The sequence below is a fragment of the Podarcis bocagei genome (assembly GCF_964188305.1).
Source record: "Podarcis bocagei genome assembly, chromosome: 13".
NCBI lineage: Eukaryota > Metazoa > Chordata > Lepidosauria > Squamata > Lacertidae > Podarcis > Podarcis bocagei.
In genome coordinates, this window is record NC_138138.1 from 32,745,638 (window position 1) to 32,771,447 (window position 25,810).

General features: G+C 44.1%; 1 protein-coding gene across 2 annotated transcripts; it reads right to left on the minus strand.

Moving 5' to 3' along the window:
* Nucleotides 1-362: 362 nt before the first annotated feature.
* On the minus strand, nucleotides 363-24,592 carry LOC308570452 (scavenger receptor cysteine-rich domain-containing protein DMBT1-like). 2 transcript variants are annotated; one of them, XM_081165271.1, is made up of 13 exons: nucleotides 24,379-24,592; nucleotides 16,481-16,831; nucleotides 14,914-15,219; nucleotides 13,283-13,597; nucleotides 12,685-12,990; nucleotides 10,429-10,743; nucleotides 7,809-8,114; nucleotides 6,008-6,322; nucleotides 4,738-5,052; nucleotides 2,902-3,231; nucleotides 2,010-2,333; nucleotides 1,787-1,918; nucleotides 363-1,286 (listed from the first exon to the last, which is right to left on the minus strand). In XM_081165271.1, the coding sequence occupies exons 1-13, from the start codon at nucleotides 24,470-24,472 to the stop codon at nucleotides 1,123-1,125; spliced, it is 3,573 nt and encodes a 1,190-aa protein (XP_081021397.1). In that variant the 5' UTR covers nucleotides 24,473-24,592; the 3' UTR covers nucleotides 363-1,122. The 2 variants fall into 2 exon arrangements, with proteins under 2 accessions (XP_081021397.1, XP_081021398.1); XM_081165272.1 differs by lacking the exon at nucleotides 24,379-24,592 and adding an exon at nucleotides 18,074-18,089.
* Nucleotides 24,593-25,810: the final 1,218 nt, after the last annotated feature.

Consider the following 25,810-nt stretch of genomic DNA (forward strand, 5'->3'; position numbering starts at 1 on the left):
TTTTCGTCTTGCGAGGCACCACTGTAATGGGTTCCACTGGGGTTTGGTGCCAGCTTGGCAACCTTGTTGCATCATGTCCACATCCTGCTAAATTGGGTTCCTGGTTAGATGATCACTGCTGAAACAGTGTCTGAACACAGTCTACAGTGGTCAACATTAACTGCAATATAGGAGCACAATATAGTTCCTCCTCTTCTTGGTATAGCTGGAAGAATGATTGCTGTATGTTCAAAACCATCCTGGGTTCTTAGGAATTGGGATTGTCCCATTTTTGCTTTTCCCTGTTAAGGCTGCAGTCCTACTTGTGTTGATTGCAGTTTACTTCTGAGTAGGTGTGCTTAGGGTCATGCTACAAGACAAACTTTTAAGTCTAGTATCAATGTTTAATAAACAGGCAAATCCAAAAATTTAACTCATCTGGAACAGCACATGCAATTGAGCAATTTCCCTCATTGAACAACTGGCCAATTTACTATGGGTTAGATTTTAAAGCAAGGAAATTGAGGCTGTGGTGCCCCATAAAAACACAGAAGCTAAGCAGGGTTGGTTCCGGTTAGCACTTGGATGGTGGGAGGAAATGGCAATTAAGGCGTATGATCAACAAAGTGGTACAGTCCTCATGCAAGGACTGTATCACCTCACTTTTCATGTTGTAGAGACACTTGTCAGAATCTGACCCCTTTTCCAATAGGAAAATTGTACTGAAACAATTCCTGCAAATGCGTTAGAATAGCAGCAGGAGGCACAGTTCCTGGGTCTTACTATTTACTATGTGATCAGTATGTGCTATAATGGTTACCGCAAGGTTAATGACAAGAAAGGCAAAGTTTTGAAACAAACTTTCTACAACCTCACCACCCCCCAAGCTTTGACACCACTGATATTTCTAAGGTCTTCTAGTTTGTTGTCTTCTGTCCCTTCCTAATGTCCCTTACTCCCAGAAATTGGGATATCTGAATATTCCTAGGGATCCCAGCAAGTCTCTGAACATTTGTGGTGATGGCACAAGAGCTGGTGGGAAGGATATGTCCTTCTGCAAGGGGATGGCAGAAGGAAGAACCAATCTTCCCGAATGAAACTTATCTCTCACAAGCGTCTGAACCATTGCCTGCTCTTTGTCTCTCAGTTGGCGTCATCTGTGGCTGAGTCAGAAGTATTTTTCACCAGGTGGATGGTGTCACCATCAGAGTCACCTTCAGATGCAATTTGCTCTCTTCCCCTGGTATACATCTCTCGAATGCCATTGACCATATCCGATCCAACAGTGATGTTTTCCATAAATGCTTCTGCAACAAAACAAAAAAGTGAATTGATTGAGCTCCCAGACTAGTGATCTCAAGACTCCAAAATCCTATTATATTCCAGCAACAGATCCTTGCGCTCTCTTCTTATTGGAACCACAGGAACTACAGCCAGACATTTGGCTTCCGAAAATCGTTTGAAAACCAGAACACTCACTTCCGGGTTTCAGTTGTTCAGGAGCCAATTTGTTCGGGAGCCAAGGCATTTGGCTTCCAAGGTACAACTGTACTGAATTTAAATATATGTATATAATGCGGAATTCTTGTTCTTGTGTGTAGCATTTGGGATACACTCCAGGAACACTATTTTATAACTTGTGCACTGAAAGTGAAACGAAACCTGGAAGAGGTGAGTTATTCAGGGCAGGAGATGGTTATCAGGGGGGAACTGCACAGGTTACTTTCTGCAAAAACATCAGTGCAGACTAGCCCTGGGATTGGTAATCAGGTGAGCTAGACTGGAAAATTGGTTGGCACATTCTTACCTCCTCTTCCAGCTAAAGGGTTAACCCAAATTGATTTTCCTCTCCTTTTCCTCATGTAGAGCACAGCAGCAGCACCTATGAGCACAGCAGCAGCCAAGAGACTCAGGATCACTGCAGCTGCTGTAGAAGAGGCTGTGAAAGAAACAGAGAGTAAAAATTGTCAGATTTGCTCCCCTAAACCCCTTAAAGTGTTCCTTAAGAATAGGCTGGATCACAGAAGTACCTGCATGTCCCTTGCACACTGCCCCAGCGTAGGAGTTGCAGATGCACTTATGGGGGCCTGTGGGGGCGGCATAGCATTCGGTGACTGATGCTTCTTCTCCAGTACATTGCACTTCATTCAGAAAGGCTGGGCCAACACTGTTGCCATATTGGTTTCCCGTCGGTGCCGACAATGCTTCACCACAACCCAGTTGCCGACATATCACCTTGGCTTCTTTAAGACCCCATCCAGAGTCACCAACAGAGACCCAAGTGCCATTTTGATTCAGTTCCACTCGCCCTTCACAGGAATGGGGGCCATTAGCCAATCGCACTTGCATAGGACCTGCAGGAAGAAAGAGGAAGAAGTCACAGGTTGTTCCCTACTGAGGTGATGCACTTTGTGCAGCAGTCTGCCCAGAAAGGCTTCCTTGGTACCCACTTCAATGCCATTTCAGCACTTTGAAAATTTGTCTAAGTTACAGATAAATTTTTGAGTTTGCAAAACTCTTATGTTGGTCATATCTTCTTTTAAACACAATTTTAGAAAAAAATCGTTTAAACTTATTGATTATGCTTTAGGGAAGATCAGTCCAGTTAACAGAAAAAGTTGAATGTTAATTGGAGTTTGAATAATATTAGCCAAAATATGAGATATTATGTAAAGAAGCTTATAAATGTTGCATTGGTCACTACAGAATTTCCTCCTCCTGTTTTATATTTAATCGTTTGCACACCGCCCTGATATTTCATGCTATGGCAGTATGGAGATACTTTTATAAATAGTGCAACAAACTAAATGAGAGTATTTTTCTCACAGCTTTCTGAAGCTGTTTTTATTTTGTTTTTTAAAAGTTGGAGATTCATTCCAAGTTAAGGATTTATACGTGTGCTATATGCCCTGAAAGAGTTACCTGAACACACCACGCTAGCATCCTCTGAGTGATCACAGTCATGTTCTCCTACGGAACGTCCCCGGCAGTCTCTCAGGGATGTTTCCGTGCCTGTACAGTTCACATCATCCAGCCAGACGGGGCCAGGGCCTCGTCCAAAGTGTGCCCCGTGTAGGGCTTCCAAAGCAATGCCGCATCCCAGCTGCTTACACACAACGCTAGCATCCGGAAGGCCCCATCCATCATCACACACAGTTCCCCACTGCTGCTGGTGCATGACTTCAACTCTCCCAGAACAGGAGTTTGGGCCATCTTCTAGTCTGATGTTAATCACATTGATGGTGGATGACTCTATAGAGAACCCAATATGAACAAAAATCAGTGCAGGTGTAAAGATGTGATTGGAAGGTTTCCCATCCACATAAGGGATGGGGGACTGTGAGCATAAGAGTTTATCTGCAGCAACTGCCAAGCTCTGAAAATTAAAATACAGGAAATGCAGGCCCATCGCTTCAACTGGGAACACCAAGGATCTCATGACCAAGGAAAAAACAAGGAAAGCAAGAAGCTCAATGACAGCAATTTCAAAGCAGGAGGTGGAAAAACATGGCTGCTGTCCCAAGTCTGCTGTCTGACCTTAGGCAAGCTGAAATTGTGCACCTTTCACTCCACATCTTAGCACATGTCTTTTTGTGACATTCTCCCTGCAAGACCAGAAGTCTTCAAATCTTTCTGAGCCTCAGAATTATCCCCAGGCAACAGTGCCAGATTTATGCACAAACTAAATAAGTTATTATTTTGGGCCTCTGCTCATCCCTCCAAATATGAAGGGGTGTCTGTGTTGAATTTCACTTTTTACACAATTGGTTAAAAAATAAAACAGGCTCTGAAACAGACATTATACTGACATAACAAAAATATACTTAATGGCTACTCAGATATTTGTCATTTTCTATACTGTGTTTATAAATCCATGCTGTCCACAGGTTTAGGTGCTGCAAAGCAGTTGCAGCAACTATTAATTTACATGGAAATTTCATTAGGCCATCTGTCCATAAGTTGTCAAACAGCACCAGTGGCAGGTGACCTCTGGTTCAGGTCAAATGCAGACTACATCAGGCTTATTGCAAGATCTATGTTTTCGTTTGATTGCTAGTTTTTACCTGCATCCTCATCTATGTACCAGTATATGCAAATATAAAGCCTTATCGTTCATTTTGTTAAATTTATAAGCTGTGCTTCCTCCCAGAGAAGCCCCAAATAGAAAGAACTGTTTCCGTTGTCCCTTCTGTTAGACTAACACACATTTTTGATAATGCTATGCAGTCTCTTAAACTTGGCATATAGTAGGGCCGCAGGATGTCTTAATACAGCCCTACCAGGCAACACCCCTCACTGTTTTTGCCTGACTGCAGCATGTCTTTGAGTTCTTGCTTGCCTAGATAGAGGAAGAATAGTGAGGTGTGTGTAGAAACTAATCTATGCAGAAGGGGTTGTGCCTCTCAGGCTGAAAAATGTTCCCAAGCAATGTAGCGTCCTAATGTTGTGTGTCCTGGCATTGCATGTAGGGTCCTCTGAATATTGAGGGGGGCCACCCCCTAAAAAAAATGATGGGGGGAGGGCAAAGTACCTCAGCCCCCAGGAGCTGGTGTCCTTGAGAGACACTGACAAGAATTTTAAGAACTTCGATACAACACAAATGGGGGTGGGGAAGGAAGTCAAAATGCCTTGTGCTAATAGTCCCTCTGCTCTTCCATCACATCCAACAGAGAATTTTCCCCCATCACTTCACCCCATCCCTGGGCGTGTCATTCCCAACTTCCATTCTGGAAACAACAAGGTGGCCATAGCAGTTACCTGAACAAACAACTCCCGCATCTTGGTCATGATTACAGTTATTGTTCCCCTGGGTATTTGAGCTGCACTCTTGGATGGCATCTTCTGTGCCTTTACAGTTCACATTATCCAGCCAGATGGATCCTGATCCACGTCCGAAATGAGCTCCGCGGGGGGCTGCTGAAGCCTTTCCACAGCCCAGTTGCCTGCAGATGACTTCAGCATCTTGCAAATCCCACGTACGGTCACAAACAGTTCCCCACTGTTCACTGTGGGGCGGCCGGAATTCGATTCTCCCACTGCAGCGATTTGTGCCATTTACTAGTCTGAGATCATCTAAGAATAAAACGGGAGGGTCAAATGATTAACTCCACAGAGAACAACTCCAAGTGGCTCTTAAAAAACCCAATGTCAGGACTTGGATGAATTCTTTCCCTTTTCATCCTGGCTGTCCTAAACAGCTGGCAGAAATCGGCAGGATCTGATGATGGCTCCCCATCATGAACATGCAGTCAGCTTCAGATTGTAGGGGAAACAAATAACAGACTTGTCAGTTGATCCTGTTTCACTTTGTAGATGACAAACTGCATTACTCTGCTGCCACTATGAGCTCGGACCGGTTTTAGTACTTTGCTGCTGGTATGTGTAATTGAAACATGCAATCAAATACCTCTTGTTTGTGAAACAAAGGGTGGCATGCAAAAATTAAGTCCTGCTCATGGTAGATGAGTCATATAATCTCCCTGTCTCAAGCAAGGAGCCACCATCACCAGGAGGAGACTTTGTAAGGAAGGTGTAGGATAGACGTTTGGTGTTTTAAAAGAATGGCTCAAATCAGGGATTGCTGTGAAGATCAGGAATCCTTGAGAGGATTTATGGGGCTAGGAATGACCCGCTTGCCTTGTCATTGCCTCCTTTTTGTGTAAGATATTGCACCAGAGCATAGGGACACTGCCTAGGACTTGCCGATCAGAAGGTCGGCTGTTCGAATCCCCGCGACGGGGTGAGCTCCCGTTGCTCGGTCCCTGCTCCTGCCAACCTAGCAGTTCAAAAGCACGTCAAAAGTGCAAGTAGATAAATAGGAACCGCTCTGGTGGGAAGGTAAACGGCATTTCCGTGCGCTGCTCTGGTTCGCCAGAAGTGGCTTAGTCATGCTGGCCACATGACCCGGAAGCTGTATGCTGGCTCCCTTGGCCAATAAAGCGAGATGAGCACCACAACCCCAGAGTCGGCCACGACTGGACCTAATGGTCAGGGGTCCCTTTACCTTTATTGCACCAGAGCAGATTACCTGAACATACAACACCAGCATCTTCTGAGTGGTTACAGTCATTGGTTCCCAAAGGCTTGGCCTTGCAAGCAGTGAGAGAAGCTTCTGTCCCTGTACATTCGACATCATCCAACCAGATGGGATCAACTCCTCGCCCAAATTGAGCTCCACGGGGGGCAGCTATGGCTGATCCACAATCAAGGTACCTACACACAACGACTGCTTCATTTAGGTCCCAGCTGTCATCGCACACAGTTCCATATTGGTTGAGATGAAACACTTCCACCCTACCAGAACACCGATGGCTGCCATTGACCAGCCTTAGCTCCACCGGATCTGGAATGGTAAAAGTTATAACATGGAAACACAAAGCCACAGATATTTCAAGAAGACTCCCAAGAAAGATGATGTTTCATTTTTACTCATGCTAGTATTGCTTATACCTAATCTCATCTGGACTGAGGCCAGTGCTATCCATTACTCTGACAAATTAAGGTTTCGCCAAAACTGAGTTTGCCAATAAATACATTTAGTTCTTTTTATTTATTTGCAAATTTTCTATGCTGCCCACATTAGGGGGAAGGGAAACCATCAAGGTGGTAAACAGCATTAATGAAAGTAATATAAAAGTACATTTTAGATAAGTACAAAACACATTACCCATCAGTAGAGCAGAACTGATGCATCAACATGGCTGATCACACCTCAAGCAGAGCTTGGGTGAACAGATGGGTTTTAAGCAGATTCCTAAATGCCAAAACTATAGGAGCTTACCTGATGTTCACTGGAAGCACATTTCAAAGGACTGGTGCCTTCACACTAAAGACCCTGCTCTTAGTAGACATAAGATGAACCTTGAGAACTTATGACACTGCTATGAGTACCTCTTCTAAGGATTGAAGTATCTGGGATATACAAGGCAAGATGCTCCCAGAGGTAAGCTAATCCCAGTTGGTTCTGGGCTTTCTATACTAACAACAAGACCTTAAATGTGGCCTGGTGACATATTGGTGACCAGTGGAGTTATTTAAGCACAGATGTTGTTCACAGTATTCTCCTTTCCTGTCCCTGCTGATTATCTCCTGCAAAAGCCTTTCGGGGAATTTCTCAAACTTAAGAGGGAGATAGATCAGCAGTACATAGCACAATACCCAGCTTATGAGAGTCAGCAGACGGTCATAAAATAGGAAGCTGGCAGTGGATGGTGTAGCAGTTGAGCTGGAATTCGGCTGGGGAAATTTGGAATCACATCCCTGATTTCCCATATGACATGATGTCACCCCTATGTATAGTTACCTACAAATAGGCTCCCTTGAACTCAGTAATGCTCACTTCTAATTACATAGGTTCAACTTGTAAAATGAGTTCAGTTTTAACAACTTTTAGCTTTAAATTAGAAATGCAAAAAATCTTGCAAACCATTTAAACAGGCAGCATGAAGGACAAATTCCTTCAAAGCGAAAAAAGTACCCTTTGCTTATTTAACTCATTTTCAGTCTTCCTCTATGGAAATACAGTACAAACCATTGTAAAACTTGAAAGCTTAGTTATCATTCAGTCGCCAGATCAAAGAAAGTATTTCAGTTTCTCTGGTGCTCATTGCTCCTGCTCTAAAGTGCTGGAGCCATGTTCCCCTGCTATTCCTTCTCCACTATACATAGTCTAGGCAAAGAAGAAGACTTGGTCCTGCATCCCAGCCAACCCGAGATTGGAAGACAATGGCCTGCAGTGCAAGGTCTCCAAAGTTTCATGCAAGAGGGACGCAGGTTTATGTAATAGGAACATGTATGTTCCAAACCATTAAGCATGGAATATAATTTACCTGCACACTCAACACCAGCATCTTCTCCATGATTGCAGTTATTGATCCCCCAAGCGCTTGCTGGGCACTGACTGAGGGCTGTTTCTGTTCCTTGACAGTTCACATCATCCAACCAGATGGGCCCTGTTCCTCGTCCAAATGCAGCTTTTGTACGAGCTTTCAAAGCAACGCCACAGCCCAACTCTTTGCAGATGACCTCAGCCTGCTTAAGGCCCCAGCGATCATCACACACAGTGCCCCACTGATGATTGTGGAAGATCTCCACTCTTCCTGAGCAACGGCTTGAGCCATTCACCAGCCTGAGTTCTGATGGGAAATAAAACATTGAAGGATGCCACTCATTAAGCCAAGACATTATTGGCAAGGTTCTTGAACATCTTATGTCTAATAGCTAAGGAGGCTGCGCCTCATCTCACAAAGGGCATGAATACATCAAGTCATTTTTCTTCCCATGAGGAGAAGCTGTTCCCCATGCCATTTCCCTCAATGAATGCTGATGTTTGCCTCAGAAATGGCCATTTACATCCTCCCAAGGTGAATATCAAATTGAGAGTGGGGAGGGAATTTTCTCCCCCCCCCCAATTTTTAAAAATTAATTTTCCAGATTTAAAACAAACATATCAAACATAAAAAGAAAACATAAACAAACAAACAAACAAACAAACAAACATATATCCTAACTGTAGAAATGCCACTTTTGTTAACATTGTCAGATGACTTCCTCGACTCCCCCTGACTGAGTTTCCATATAAATCATTGTAGCAGTTTTCCAAAACTAATTTTACATAAAATTTACTTGGTCCAATTAACATCTTTCTTTCTTTTCATTTTAACTTTTATCCATAATATTCTACAACATCACATATTTAAATCCTAGGCCGATTTGATACTCATAAGCAATTCTATTTAAGTTATCTTAACATATTTAACTAAATAGTCTTTAAATTTCTTCCATTCCTCTTGATACTACTCCTCCTTCTGGTCGCGGACTCTTCCGGTCAGGTTGGTTAGCTCCGAAAAGTCCATCATCTTCATCTGCCATTCCTCCCCTGTTGGTACTTCTTGTAATTTCCAATTTTTGGCCAACAAAATTTTAGCAGCAGTTGTGGCATACAAAAACAATCTAACATCTTTTGGGGGCAATTCCAAACCTATTATTCCAAGAAGAAAGGCCTCTGGTTTCTTAATAAATGTATATTTCAACATTTTTTCCAATTCATTATAAATCTTTTCCCAGAAGTCTTTCACCTTGGGACAAGTCCACCACATATGATAAAAAGTACCTTCTTTTTCTTTACATTTCCAACATAGATTTTCACTCTTATGATAAATCTTTGTGAGTTTTACAGGGGTTAAGTACCATCTATGGGGAGGGAATTTTCGTAAGGAAAACACAATGGAGGAAAGAATTGAAACCCCCTCAGACAGCCCTAATCTGGACTGGCCTTCCACAGCTGGTTCTATTACTCCTCTCTTTTAAAGAAATATGACTGCATTTATTGCAGGGGTGGGGAACTTGTGGTTCTTGGCCTAATTTAACTCAGCCCATAGATATGGGGTGGCACAGAGGGAGAGAGAGAGAAGAGGGGAGAGAGGGGAGGGAGAGAAGGACAGTTATGCAGCCCTACAATGTTGTGAAACCCGGCTCATTTTGGTTCTACCCACTGCTGCATGCAGACCCTGGCAAGTTACTCCCATGGGAATATGGCCCTGAGAGAAAAAGGATTATCTATCCCTAATTTTAATGTATCATTTGGTTATGTCGCAGACAGAGTGCTCCTCTTCCTTGTTTGGAAACTTGTCAACTTCCTGTGTAGTTGTTGAATATAAAACAGGGAACAAAGAAGCATGAAGAAAAAGTTAGCTGGTTTCTGGAGTGCTGAAATAGCAAGCTTGTTTACTTATGTTGACACGGGACGCGGGTGGCGCTGTGGGTAAAAGCCTCAGCGCCTAGGGCTTGCCGATCGAAAGGTCGGCGGTTCGAATCCCCGCGGCGGGGTGCGCTCCCGCTGCTCGGTCCCAGCGCCTGCCAACCTAGCAGTTCGAAAGCACCCCTGGGTGCAAGTAGATAAATAGGTACCGCTTACCAGCGGGAAGGTAAACGGCGTTCCGTGTGCTGCGCTGGCTCGCCAGATGCAGCTTTGTCACGCTGGCCACGTGACCCGGAAGTGTCTCTGGACAGCGCTGGCCCACGGCCTATAGAGTGAGATGGGCGCACAAACCCCAGAGTCTGTCAAGACTGGCCCGTAACGGGCAGGGGTACCTTTACCTTTACCTTACTTATGTTGTGAACTTCTTCTGTGGAACATGTGCTCAGAAAACAAATTGTGTATGTATCCATAAAAATAAAAACAAACCGATGAAGTTTAAAGGGGTGGATGAAATTAGCAAGGTGTCCTGTTGAGCCTATCTAATGAGGGATGTGGAAAGGAAGGAAGGAAAGAAGAAAGAAGAAAGAAGAAAGAAGAAAGGGAGAAAGATCCATTGAAGCTTGTTCTTCTTCTATAAGTATTATCAGTAGTAGAGCTCTGGAGAAACCCACTGTTGACAAAACAGCTCGTTCAACTTTTAGCCACTTTCTAAGGCCATAGTATGGCACTCCCTAGTGGTCTCCCATTACCTGAGCACACAGCACCAGCATCTTCTCCATGATTGCAATTATGTTCTCCCCAGGCTTTGAGGCGGCAGTCTCTGAGGGCAGCTTCTGTCCCTTTACATTTGACATCATCCAGCCAGATGTTGCCTTCACCTCTTCCAAACTGAGCTCCTCGGGGAGCCCCCAAGGCTACTCCGCAGTCAAGTTCCTTGCACACGACTTGGGCACTGTTCAGATCCCAGCCATCATCGCACACTGTCCCCCACTGCTGGTTGTGGAGCACCTCAACTCTCCCAACACAGCGACTTGTACCATTCACCAGTCTGATCTCATGGGGGTCTGAAACAATCAAAGGAATGGTTATTTTTTTCCACTTTACAGTTCTCCAGCGTCCCTTGCCTTTGTTCCCATTTGTGGCAATGCATTCAGTAATACTGAGGTTACTCAAGTGTGTAACTGATCATTGTGAAAGCAATGCAGGTGCAGTACATGGGTCTGGTCATCTTGGTGACTGTGACCAAGAGGCTCCCTCCTTTACAACTGTGTCTTTGGCCTGGCAGGTTGGCTTCTGGAAATCTGATACCCTATTGCCTCTAAAAGGACAAATAGTGGTTCAAACAGCTGGTGTCTAGGCTCAACTGGAAAAGATTGGCTGATTTTCCTCAGACTTATGTGTAGTAGCTAAGTGGTAGCCTTAGGCAAGCTGTTATATCATCATCGTGACCCTTCTCCATGTGACTATGAAACATTCTGTTCACTGCAGATGCTCTGTCAGCTGTTAGCAAAAAGGACTTGTATCTGGTTGGTTTCCCAGCTCATTATCTCCCCCATCCACTGCAGTCTAAGTTTGACAGATGGGAAAATCACCAACAATCAGCTAATCGCTGGGACTTGCAGAGGGCTTTGCAAGGGTCTTTCCTTTGCAAGACCTGACAATCAGCTAATTGTTGGACTTTGTGAAGACCTTGGCAAAGCTGTTTGCAACATGCTCCACAAGACCTGAAAGTCTTGTGGAAGGCTTTCCTAGCACCATCATTATATATCTACGCTGGCTCCCAGTACGTTTCTGAGCACAATTCAAAGTGTTGGTGCTGACCTTTAAAGCCCTAAGTGGCTTTTGCCTTGTGTACCCAAAGGAGCATCTCCACCCACATCGTTCAGCCTGGACACTGATATTCAGCTCCGAGGGCTTTCTGGTAGTTTCCTCACTGCGATAAGTGAAATTACAGGGAATCAGGCAGAGGGCCTTCTTGGTAGTGGCGCCCACCATTTGTAGCACCCTCCATCAGATGTTAAGGAGATAAAGAACTACACAACATATAGAAGACATCTGAAGGCAGCCCTGCGTCAGGAAGCTTTTAATGTTTGATATTTTATTATGTTTTTATAGGTGTTGGAAGCTACCCAGAGTGAATGAGTAACCCAGCCAGATAGGCGGTGTATAAATAATCAAAATTGTTGTTGTTGTTTGTTGTCCTCATCATCACGGCCAAAATCTTTCCTCTATCTCTTGACCTTTGGCTTCAAACTTAGAAGTGGGTGGGATGTTTTAAATGTATTCCTCACCTTGGCTTTAATGAATGGGGGGTGGGGCCGGTGTTGTTTGGTTGTAAGTTGCTTTGAGTTGCCTTGGGCAAGAAAAAGTGACCAACAAATTTAATTGATAATAATAATTGTGACACCCCATGAAGAGCACTTTCTATAGGGCTCTGCAGCTGCCATCTGAAAACGCCATTTCAACTGAACCAGGTTGAACTGAACCTACCTGGCACCTGATGTCATATATGAAATCAGGTGTAGAACAGGTGACCATTTGGCCCAATTAAGCCCATAGGCTGAAGGTTCCCCACTCTTGACTTAAAGAGTGCTACATTTTAAGGCTTTCATTTTGCTAGTGGCTGGAAAGCAACTTCTGCAGTGGACACCGAAGACTAGAAGATGCAAGATGGTTTTTAATGGCTAATATGAGCTATTGTTCTGTCAGACACGTCTTCTAGGACAAAGACTAGGACAAACAATTATGGAAGTTTCAGTCTAGCTAGTCCTTGCCACTGGCTGGTAGGGAGGTGAAAAGAAGCTGAAGTTTGCAATTGCTTTTGGTGGAACTGGCACTATTTTAAATACTTGCATTGTCTTTCAGGGTGATTGCCAAACACTTCTGCCATCTTTTTAGGCGACAACCTACTTCCTTCAGAGCTTTCATCTAGATAATTTACCTTGGTAGAATACGTGACTGTAATGAAGAATGGATTTGAACTACATCACATAGTACAAAATTACCTGAGCACTCCACACTTGCATCCCTGCTGTGGTCACAGGTATGCTCTCCCCAGGGTCTTTTTTGGCATTCACTCAGAGCTGCTTCTTTTCCTGTGCAGTTGACTCTGTCTAGCCAGATAGTACCAGATCCTTGGCCAAACCGTGCGCTGCCTGCCACTGTTACAGGTTGTCCACAGTCCAGTTCCCTGCACACGACGTGGGCATCATTCAAATCCCAATCAGAACCACAAATTGTTCCCCACTGCTTGTTATGATACACCTCGACCCGCCCTGAGCAGCGACTTGTGCCGTCCACTAGGCGAAGCTCTGATGGGACAAAAAAAGAGTTTAAACACCAAAAAAGTAATCCTGCAGAGAATTCCTTGAGCAAGAATAGGTGGATAATATCACTGAAACACCTTGGGGCGGGGGGAAGTGGGCATAGGTTTGGATTAGCTGACTTACAAGAGACCCCTCCCCAATCTATGATTCCATTCTTTGAAGTACAGACTTGTTGGACTCTTATTGGCGAGGATTATCCACTAATACAAAATAGTTGAACAATAATATCCTCCCATGCTCTTTGCTTCATTTCTGATTGGGGGAAAGTGTGCCTTACCTGCGCATACAACACCGGCATCTTCTGTATGGGTGCAATCATGTACTCCCCAGTCTTTTGCTTGGCATTTGCTGATGGCAGTCTCTGCCCCTGTGCAGTTAACGCCATCCAGCCAAATGGGACCAGTTCCTGCTCCAAAACGAGAACCTCGTGGGGCTGATATAGGAGTTCCACAGCCAAGATAACTACACACGACTGCAGCGTCATCAAGGTCCCAATCGTCATCACATATGGTCCCCCAGAGTTTATCGTGCAGGATCTCAACTCTCCCAGAACAGTGATTAGGGCCATTTATTAATCTGAGCTCAGGGGGTTCTGAGAATGAGGAAAATTGAGAAATAATGGACAATTTTTTTTTGAGTTAGTTTCATGCATAACTGTTTCCACCAATTCTCTGTCCTCTGCTACACCACAATCTTATTTTGATTCTCTGGGATGCCTACAGATATGCACAGTGTTATGAGTCTGTGGGTGCCAGAGTTTGTAAGTGCTGTATTTCCCTAAATTCCTGGATCTAGTATATGTTGGCATTTAATCAATGCTTGGGGTGTTAATTAACTGTGTGAATTAAGTGATATACTAGAAACTAATTTCCTGGAATCAGCAAGTGTAAAAAGCTAATGAAGACAGACCAGCCACCCTTTGCCCTTCATTCTGGTACCCATTTAGATTTGAGGAGTATGCCTGTAATGAGTGTGGAATAACCAGCCTCATTTAACCAAATGCTTAAGTCTAATTAATGCACAAAGAAGTTAAAGCCAGCCTTAGCTATGTCACTTCCCCTCACCTTGGGATAAAATGGACAATTAAGTCTTTGTTTCCTTCAGTCTACCTTTTTGGTGTGTGAGGACATATGAGCTGATTGTTCCAGCTTAGCCGCATGGCTTTCACCAGCCTCTTTTGTTTCAGACCAGAATGGAGTCCAAAATTAGCATTTCCCTATGCCAATAGTTTAGGAGCTTTTACCATTTTGTAACCAAGCTACATTTTACTGCCTGTGCAACCCATCTGACTGCTGTATGGAAAAGCACATGAGTGTGACCTAAGGAAGGAAAAAAATTCCTTCCAGTAGCACCTTAAAGACCAACTAAGTTAGTTCTTGGTATGAGCTTTCGTGTGCATGCACACTTCTTCAGATACACAGGCTAAGGAAGGTTTGTAAGTAAACCAATTCATAGCTTTAAAAACATGTTTGTTTTTCTATGATAGGATTAGTAGGAAACTTTGGAAGAAGCTTTCAAGCAGGTCATCTTTGGAGCTTACTTGGAGGGGCACATTTTTAAAGGTTTTACAGCCTATATTTCCATGCTTTATTTTGTTACATGTTTTTCCATGTTACATCTCTGTTGGGGTTCTTTCACCAAAGAGTACTTGGCCCAAACTAAGCAATTCATAGCACAGAGGCCTCAAACATCTGAGTATTAAAGCCCATATTATGGTCTCACTCCAGTTTGGGTTCCTGATGCTGTTAAGATTATATGTCATTTGGCTGCTAGTTCTAGACTAGGCACTACTTTCCCATGGTTAAATGAGTAGCTGAAATATATATTCTCCAGGCTCGGGGACAGAGTATGTGATTATTATTTTAAATTTTCATAGTTCCTTAGTTGTACAAATCCATAGATTATTACCTTCACACTCCACACCAGCATCCTTGCTATGGGCACAGCTGTGTTCTGTCAACGTTTTTGGCGGACATTTCCTTAGACTGTCTTCATCCCCTGTGCAATTCACTTGATCCATCCAGATGGGGCCAGATCCCTGTCCAAATTTAGCTGCAAGAGTTGCTTTTAGAGCAGCTCCACAGCCCACTTCCCGGCACACAACATGGGCATCAGCTAAGTCCCATCCATTGTCACACACTGTTCCCCATCTTTGGTTATGGAGCAACTCGACCCTGCCAGTACATGGAGACGAACCACCTGCCAGTCTCACCTCTGTTTAGAGAGAAAAGGGAAAAACATAATAATTCACCTTCTCAGCAAAACCAATGATCCTTTCAGTATTTCACCCTTGTCAGTAGCCCATCAGATTCCTTGTGCATGTTGAACATGGGGTATTGATGGAATCCATTTTCTTTGGTGTGTTCCCAGAGTTCCCGGAGACAAAGCATCACTAGTGGACACTGTTGTTTGGTTTCTATCTGCCATTTTTGATCACCCTTGACTGACGTATCTCCTCCATGAAGTAACTCAAGGGTTATCAACCTTTCTAGGTCCATGGCAAATGTGTTATTGAATGAATGCTGTGAGTGCGACTCCCCCCTCACTTTTTTCCACCCTCCCCAGATCAGAGCCCTCGCATAAGAGTTAGAGAGAGAGAGAGGATGCATGCACACCTCACTGTCCAAGGGGTCTGGGTAAAAATAAGACTCATTAGAATTAATCTGAGCCTTGAAAAGCACATAGAGCAGAAAGAGGAAGTGAGAAAGTGTGTCACACCTTCGACTTCCTCCTCCAGCTCTATTTACATTTTGAAGGCAAAAAAGGTAACCATCCTCACCACCTTATGACTAAGGGGGTGGGGTGGAGTCAATGGCTTCATGTGTTGGGATGGATTTGGAAGGTAGGTTAGGATATATGATTTATTTATTATTCTTCCTCTTACTCGAGTAAGATTAGCATCTGGTTTAGCAGAGTTAAAAAATATATGCCACCCTTTGCAGCATTAACATGGAAACTTGGGACAAAGCTGTGCATCTTTCTAAAATTATCCAGGATGCCTTTGGGAGACTGGAGCTTCCCCTTTATTTATCCCTATATAAATAAAATAGCAACACGGAAGTCTGTAATGTAACAATATAAAACTATTGTTTACTTACATAAAGCTGCAGACTTGATTCAAGGCAAAATAGACGTCTAGATTACAAAATACATGGTTTAAATCAAAGATGGTGCCTGTGCTCAGGGGCATACAGACCATGCATCCTATCCATATGGCTGCATAATGAGAAAGGTCTCAGGCAGCTTTCATTTTAATCACACTCATTAACCGCATCTTGATTTTGTAACAATAAATGCAATTCTACTTTTTTTACCCAGATTGGACTCTGCATTTGATTGCTATCCTAAATTTCACTGCAACATCCCCATGATGTGCTGTGACTCTAGAACACAAATTTTGAAATTCACACCTCCATGGGCATGTAGGGATGCACATCTGATCAAGGACATGTGTTTACCTTGCTGAATAACCTACCTGAGCAAAGAACGCCAGCATCTTCTCCATGATGGCAGTCATTGTCTCCCCAAGCCCTTGCTGGGCATTGGCTGAGGCCTGATTCTGTCCCTGTGCATCTGAGTTCATCTAGCCAGATGCGACCAACTCCTCTTCCAAAATATGCTTCACGGTGGGCTGATATTGCAGCTGCACAGCCCAGTTGCCGACATACTACTCTGGCTTCCTCGATGCCCCAGCTGTCATCACAAACAGTGCCCCACTCTCCATTATGGAGCACCTCAACTCTCCCACTGCAGCGACTCGAACCATTCACCAACCTGATCTCAGCTTGGGCTGGTTCTTCAGGAGGTGAACTCCAAGCTCCACCACCTAGGTACACAAGTTTCAGAAAGTGGATTAGCCATTTTAATTAATTTTAAATTGACTTTAACTTTTACTTTAATTTTAATTTCCCAGTCAAATGATCCAGATTGTGCTCCAAAATACATTTTCCTTCAGTTAGTTACACCTTTCCCACTGCTGCAAAATAAATAAGGTGTCGTAGCTGTAGCAAGCAGTTGGCTGGAGTGTTACTACGCAATGAGATGAATAGCAATGATTTTATTTTATTTATTTTATTGTTTATATCTCTCTTTCTTTTTACATTTTGAAGCTGAGCTTCTCTGTCTGTCTGTCTCTCAGCATTCAGACCTGAGGTTATAATGCTAGTGTTTCTGTCCCATTCTACAACATTATTTTTACACTGCATTTCCTGTTGCATTGTGGAATGATGTCTTTTTGATCGCTATACCATGTTGCACTAAATTTCATTCTCACCAGTGGGTGGCGTGTGACACATGTGTGCTTCTGTTTCTCTGCAATTCACCCCTGAAAACGGTGGGAAAGAACTGTGTGCTCAGAATACGGCCCCAATTTTCATCCCATGATTTTTTGGGGGTGAACAGGCTTGCAATTTTTTTTTTTTTTCCTGGAAGCAATGAACATAGTGTCGGCATGCAGAGGGTCACAAGGCCAGCTGGCTAGCCCCAGCTGGGTCATCTCCTTCCAGCCGTCCCGCTGTGAAGACCCATTGGCTTCTGCTCCGAAGTAAACCAGTGACCCAGGCTTCAAAGCCAGGACACACTATATTAGCAGAGCAAACTGTGCACACAGAATAGGCGTGAGGCTTGTGGAAGCATACTACAACTACGTATTTATGAATCATAAATCAGGACAAAGAAACACGTCAACTCTCTCTTTGTCTTCTCGCGAGAGAGTCCAAAAGCAAAAGCAATAACACAGCGGAATAGAAATTTCCCAACACATAGAACTTCCGCTGGGTTTGCAGAAGCAGCTTTTATATCATGTGGAAGATTGCACATTACATGAAAATTATTAGGCAAGTAAACATCAGGAAAATGAAATGGTCTGAATGCAGCCCTGCCTCCCCCCTTAACTTAGCTGACTTTAGCTGACCTTCACCAACAAAGTGAAGTTTTTGCACAATTCATATATTGACAGCTTATGGACACAGACTTTCTTTGGATAAATACAATGACATTTAGATTGAGTTTGCACAGAATATACTGAGTTGTTGATAATTATACGTATATTAGGATAATAAGAACATACACATCTGTATATTAAAGGATGGCGGGTGGCGCTGTGGGTAAAAGACTCAGCGCCTAGGGCTTGCCGATCGAAAGGTCGGCGGTTCGAATCCCCGCGGCGGGGTGCGCTCCCGCTGCTCGGTCCCAGCGCCTGCCAACCTAGCAGTTCGAAAGCACCCCTGGGTGCAAGTAGATAAATAGGTACCGCTTACCAGCGGGAAGGTAAACGGCGTTCCGTGTGCTGCGCTGGCTCGCCAGATGCAGCTTTGTCACGCTGGCCACGTGACCCGGAAGTGTCTCCGGACAGCGCTGGCCCATGGCCTATAGAGTGAGATGGGCGCACAAACCCCAGAGTCTGTCAAGACTGGCCCGTAACGGGCAGGGGTACCTTTACCTTTACCTTTATTGTAACAATATTTTTTTATTCACTTGCTAATAATAATAATGATGATGATGATGATGATGATGTTTTGGCACCAGGGAGGAATAGCTTAATACTCAGGCTTCAGATATCCAACTCAGTTTTCTCTTTTTTTCACTTCCCGTGTCCCTCATCAACTGACCATTTCTTCCAATAGACAGTTAACTGTCCTGTGTTTCTCGCTCTGCCCCCACCCCCGTTGATAAACTGTCAACAAGCAGTTGCTGCTAAAGAGGCTTGCAACATATTAACATCACAAGGCTCCGAACTTTGACAGTTCCACTCTGACATCAGCAGAGGTCACAGTATTCGTTTCCAAAGCACAGAACATAAACATTTGGCATTTGTCCACACTATGCCATTATCTACTTTTCCAGTAGGGATAGGCAAATTGTCAATTTCAGTTACTCCCTCTTTCTCATTTTTCTAATCTTAAATTGACTCCTCCACTTTTCCACCTCACACTGATTTTTTTAAAAAAACAACAACAAAGTCGTGTAATTTCACCAGCATTTCAGTGCAAATTTCTCATAATACACAAACATTTTGTATGTGATTTTGCTTAAGAGGCTCCTCTGAACACGTGCAGCATGATTTTCCCTACCGCACTGTTTTTTCCACTACTCCATGCCTGATATCCTTTGTACACTACATTTCCTCCTCCTCCACCTCCTCCTCCTCCTCTCTCTCTCTCTCTCTCTCTCTCTCTCCCTCTTTTCCTCTCTCCCTTCCTCCCTTACTGGGTGATTCACAATTGGTATACCACTTCTTATTTCCCTACTTGGGACCCCACCCCGAAATTCCCATTTGGTACAGACCCACTAGCCCTTCCCACTGTGATTTTGTAACCTTGGTACACCCCACTTCCCCCCTGCTCCCTGCTATCATGAATCATTTGACCACATTGTGCCAGTCTAACATGGTACACTTTCCTTCCTGTATTCAAGGAATTCTGTCTTAGTACACTACTTCCCCTTAACTTTCTAGCTCTCTTACACACACACACACACACACACACACACACACACACACACACACACACACATCTCTTCCTCCTTCTCAGACAAACATGCATGCATACCCCCCTTGCCTTCTCTCCTTCACAAATACACACTGAACGTGTATTCCCCCACCCCAGGCACACATCCATACATTTGCCTCTCTCTCTCTCTCTCTCTCTCTCTCTCTCTCTCTCTCTCTCTCTCTCTCTCTCACACACACACACACACACACACACACACACGTATGCACACAGACAACCTATCTTCACTTATCTCTCTCTCTCACACACCTTTGCTTCTATTCTGAAGTCCAATTTGCACACACACAAACACAAGTGTATATAAAATATGATATATAACTGAAGTGTTATGGGGGTGGAACAGGTGAGGCCCATCTTGGGAAGCAGTTTCTGTGCAGCAGAGGTATTTTTATCCAAGAGAATTGCTGCCTGCCTAGCCCCCTTCCTGTTGTGGACACCAGCCATCCCCTTCAGCCTTTCTGACCCTACCTTCATCTTAGCTCCCAAGGCAGCAACAGCCACAGCAGGTTCCCCAGAGGCTGCCTCAGCTCACCCACCTGCTCACTTGCTCTCACCCCTCACAGGTGAATTTCTGTCTGCCTAGCCCCTTTCTATGTGTGGTGGTGGAACCACCTTCCCTCTTAAATTTCTGTCCTCTCCTCAGCTTGCCTCCCAGCAGTGGTTAGGGCAGGCTTCCCTCAGGCTGCCTTGGCTTGCAGTGGTACCTCGGTTTTTGGATGTTATCTGTTCTAGAAGACCGTTTGAGTTCCAAAACGGTCAAAAACCAAAGCATTTACTTCCAGAAGCATTTTTTAATGGAAAACTCAATATGGAAGACGTGTGGCACGTTCGACTTCTAAAAGTGCTCAAAAACTGAAGCATTTACTTCCGGGTTTATGGCATTCGAGTTCTGAAATGTTCGTCAATGGAGACATTCAAAAACTGAGGTACCACTGTATTGTAATGGGTTTTAGCCAATATGTGCCTCTGCCAATCACACACACACACACACACACACACACACACACACACACATATATATAGTCGAAACTGCAAAAAATCTGCAAAGTCATGGGGTGGTAGTCAACTGTGATTTACTCTTTGGTTGAGTTTTTTCCTTCAATTGTCTGTCTACTTCTTGATCTTTCAATCTCTCTTTAGCTTTAAAATATTGAAAGATGACAAATATAAGGATGTTATGGATAAATATTGGCAAAATACAGACATCTTGAAAAAAATGCAAATAAGGAAAATCAGCTCCCCCCCCCCAAAAAATTAAGTTGATCAATGGGCAGAGCAATCCAACTAGCTTCCTGGTTGGGGGAAAAATTACTACAGGACCACCACAACATCCAGAGTTGTAATGGCTCATACCAGCTAGGTCAGGTGGTGTGGCAGGAGGCAGCCTTTTCTGCTATTTTCCATCCATTCTCAAAAATTCCTCCCACTGATGACAATTGGAGGGATTTCACAACAATGGCTCTAGGTCTGGCATCTTTTCACAATTGGCCTGGGGCCAGTCTGGAGAAAGATCATGGCAGAATCATGGCCTCTTCTGTCCTGCTCCCATTTCTGGTTCTACATGCATAGAAAAGCACCAAGAGAGCTTTCCTCCACCACCCTGAGAAGGCCTCTGTCAAGGCAAATGGCAAGGCAGGTCCACAGTGTCCTATGGCCCCTCAGCTATGCCTCAACAGAACAAAGGACAGCTCTCTAAATGAGATAGCAACATGTGGATAGACATCAAATTAGAATAATGAACAATCAAATTAATTATTCCAAAGGCTTGGAAATAAACTGAGTTCCTTAGGAATCTCTCTGCACATTGAATTTCCTGATTTCCTTGTGGTAAGCAAGATTGGTTTATAAGCTTACTGACCAAAGTAGAAATAATTCTTACCAACTTGCATTTGTGTTCCTATGACTATTTAAAAAAAAAAAGACAAACAAATCCAGCAACATCTCAAAAAACTTTGCACTATCAGCATTGTTCTTTTTCAAACAAAATAGATGGTTCTCTGAAACATTGAGCAAGCCTCAGATTTCATAACCTCTGGACAAAGGACACTTTCTCATGCAGTGCAAAACTAGAAAAAGATGAGCATAGCTCACTGGCTGATTTGATCTATGAGAGACCTTGCTCTGAAACCCTGCTAACATTATTAGTACACTAGTAGCAAACCCAGAAAGCTTTAGTGCAATGGTGAGCTCCAACAAGTGTTGATTGCTCTTCTCTACACCAGCACTGTCCCCTGGAGCCTTCCACTCCCTTTTAGAAAGCAGCTACAGGTGTATAATTGTTTCTGGCCCTGAGAACCTCTTCCTCTGGAGGATCTGGATTTGTACCTTTAAGTTTGGCTTTCTCAACATAGTTCCTGGGTAGCCCTGTCCTCCAAATTGTTTTGTTTTTTAAAAAACCCTCCCTCTGGCAATTATCCCAGTCTTATCTGGGTCCTCCCTATATGACCGCCCTTGGGGGATGTCCTGACAGAGCAGTTAGGTTTCCCTCAGTTCCGCTCCCTGGAGATTTAAGGCACCTTGTGCCAGTCCTGACACCTGGTTCTCCTCGTTGGATCAACCAACCAACAATACTTTCCTAACAGCTTTGGCCTTGCTATGGCAATGCTAGTTGCTGTATTCAGGGCTGGGTTGGAATTCACCCATTAGACAAATTTGCACTGGTCTGAAGGGTTTTGCCTATCTCATAGCAATCATCACAACTTTGGTGGTTTAGGCATTGGGCGATCTTAGTCTTGGATGTAGGGGAGGTTGTAGCTTCTGCCTCCCCCACTTGAACAAGGCTACCCCGTTTAAAGGGATCTGGGAAGGAGTTGCTTTTGTCCATATGTCCAGATGGGGGCTTGGGCCACGGTTCTCCCCTGTGGGGATCCCACTATTTGATGTAAGTCATAGGAATCCCCACTGCTGAGTTGACCCTTGATGTCATTTCCAGCAGGCTGGCCAGAAGTAAATGGTTACCCATTGCCTATGCTAAGCCTTTTCATCTGTAGTCAATAAAGTTGTGGCCTGATCTGATTCCATTTTGATTGTCTGGTGTTCCTTTTTCTATCCCAGCAAGTGTCCCAGAAACCCAGTCTAAATGTCACTAGTGGCCAACAGATTTGTTATAGCCCATTACTGAAAGTCTTCTGATGCTTTACCATGTGAGACATAGTTCACCAATGTCTGGAACATCGCTTTGTCAGAATGCTTGACCAGACACAGATGGTTGGTCTGAGGAGAGGCTAAATCCATTTAAGACTTTGCATTTGTGGGGTAAGTGAGGTAGAAAATCTCACCCATTATATACTCCATTGGGCAAGGTTTTGCCCAGTATCTTCTCTGTGTGATGGGCTCATGGGAAAAAGCTGTCCCATGAGCCCTTGCTGAAGAGGGGAGGGGAAAGCATATATAAGGCTGCTTCCGCTGGAGCTCACAGCCATTTTGCTTTGAGAGCTTCCCATCTGCCCACCCTCAGGTTACAGCCTTCACTGAGCAATTCTGAGTCACTTGTTGACAGGGCTGGAAAGGAACTTTTCTCTCTCAAACTGATTGGCACTTGGTTGGGTCCCCCCCCACTTTTCCCTCAGTGAAATTATGGTTTTTCTTTGTTAGGTGGAAGAACGTTGTTTGTATGAGGGCAAAAATGGCATTGGTCAGGATCAACATTGTATGGGGACCCCCATAAGGGGCCTGAGGGGAGAATTGACCATGGCAAACCTAAGCATGGGTTCGGTATTGGAATCTACACCCTAGTCCCCCAGTGAGAATTTGCTTGCTGGACTTGCACTATGGCAAGGTTCAACACTGGACGACTCCCATTGTACAGGTTTGGAGCGATCCAAAACCAGCGGATCCATTCCATCAACATGGGGGTTGTGGAATGATGAACTGATCCTGGGACCCGATGCCACGCCAACCCTTGCCTTGACTGCTGCTGTCAATAAAGAATTAGCCTGATTTTATGCCATCACCGCTGTACAGTCTGGTTATTTTGCTGCTCTCATAATGTGCCTGGGGAAAAGACATGTAAGGACATATAGCCACCCTATGAACGACTTACATGGCTAGCGTATTTGGTCTACCTCTCCCTCTTCCCCCAGTTAAGAAAGAACACACAAGTTACTTTTCCTCATATTAATCTACAGTCTCCCTTTCTATAACAACTGGAGATAAAATGAACATGTCCTAGTTTTCACTTTCTAGCACCAGCACTTAATGAAGGCTCTATCTGAATCCTACAGGAGAGAAAGTTAATTAGTGATGAGAACACACTGCACATGCTCAGATACCCATCAGTTTGTTTTTCACTTATCCTGAAATAAGATCAAGACTAAACCTGGAGAGGGCTGACTTTAGTGGTTTTTTTATATACTGTGATGATTGAGCCTTTGCAGTCTACCAATGCATTGCAAAAAGCCAGATTATATACTCAGGATCTATTAATAGTAGGGTATAACTAAGCACTCCTAAATCCAGAGTATTGATTTGTGCTTAAGTACCAAAAAAAAGTTTCATTCATCAAGTCAAGCATTCTTTGCAAGAACCCCTATAACTATCAGACACCAGACCAGGCAAAAGTAGACCACAATCCAATTTCTCACCCTATCAGGTTTGCTGGATCAGACAAAAAGCTACCTACTTCATCTTTCTTTCCAAGAGCTCCAGCAACCAGCAGGCACCATATGGTCCACCAGAATTAGTCCAGTGGGTCATCATTCCCCTTGCAACCATTTTCTAGCCACTGCTGATCTAGTGGGATCTTTAACAGCCAAGCAGTGGGATTTTGTAGGCACTGATGGTGCAACAACAGCAGTGACAGAAAGAGTTGCAGGCACCCATTTGCTAATATGCAACTTAAAAGAGACGACAAGGCTCAACTCACCCCAAAGAGATACCAAGAGAATAAGGACCATCGCCACCTGTCCCAGCCATCTTCCTAGAGAGTTCCCCCAAAAGGGGAGAGTGCAGGCAGCCATAGGTCCTAGGGACTCAACTAGGTGAGAGGAGGTTTCTCACTTGAATGGAGTGCTCAGATCCTGAACATTTGGGCTGCAGCTTGTCCTGATGAGATACGCACACAGGTCAATGCCACGGGCAAAGGTTGGGAGGCAAAATGCTCGGAAGGGGCTGGTGGAAACTGAGAGGGAGGAGCATAATCCAGTGTAACTTGGCTGACAGCTGACACTGCTGTTTTTACCATTTTGACATTGTGAAACAACTTTCGGTTCCCTCAATTGGCTAGTTTCTCTCAAGGCTTCAGTATTTTCTCCAAGGGTCTTTATAGCTGAATCCTGAGTGTATCCTTGGGGCTTTGTTTGAGTCAAGTCTCAGCCCCGTTACTAGTGTCAGGGATCCTTTATGGAATATGTGAAGGAATAACACAAGTGCCTCTGAGCATCTGAAGGGTGCCTATCTCCCTCTAGGACATAACACGTGCCATACTTTGAGGAATGAGGGAAGCTTGCAGCTTTGAAGAAAGCTTAAACACTAGCATTGCCCAACATCAATATGTAGCAATATCCAGAGTATGAGGAGTTGTAATAGTCCTTATTCAGTTAGTATTGCACCATATTAAGACTACAGCTCAGAGGTGGAAGATCATTTGCTTTGTATGCAGAAGATCCAAGGATCAAGCTGTAGCATCTTCAGGTTAGGGTGGGAAAGGCCTGTGTCTGAAACCCTGGAGAACTTCTGCCAGTTACTGTAGTTAATACTGAGCTGGATGGACCAATGGACCAAGATGCTTCCTATGTTTCTTACCCACCCATTCATTCACTCAATAACTTTCAGTCATCTCCACTACAAGTTGTGCTGTCTTTGAAACTTAGGAGAACCAGTGGGGTTTTCTAGGGAAAGTGTGGGGAACCACCAACTAACTATATTTCCATGCGGGGCACTGAGAAAGTGAAGTCCATTTCTTGGCAACCTGCTCAGAAGCCAAGCGCTCCCTGTGCTGGTTGCTTAGGAAGAGAGAGGATGGAGAAAAGAGGTGAAATGGTGGCAGACAGACAGAGAGGGAAGGAGAGCAACAAAAGGGATCTCCCCACTGGCTTTTGGCTCTGGTCCTGCTGACTGCCAACTCCAGTAGGCCTTCTGACCATGGATAGAAGGATCTGTTATTTTCACCTCTCTGTTTCTTGTTTTTCCAACCTTAAATTCAGCTCTCCAAATTTCTGCAGCAACCTGTAATCTATTTTTATTGTTGTTAAAGCCTCATGAAAACTATTCAGCTTTTTGGTGTGAATTTCTCCCCATAAACACATATTTGTATACTGTTCTGATTGATGCACACATTTTTGTAAAGTAATTTCAAC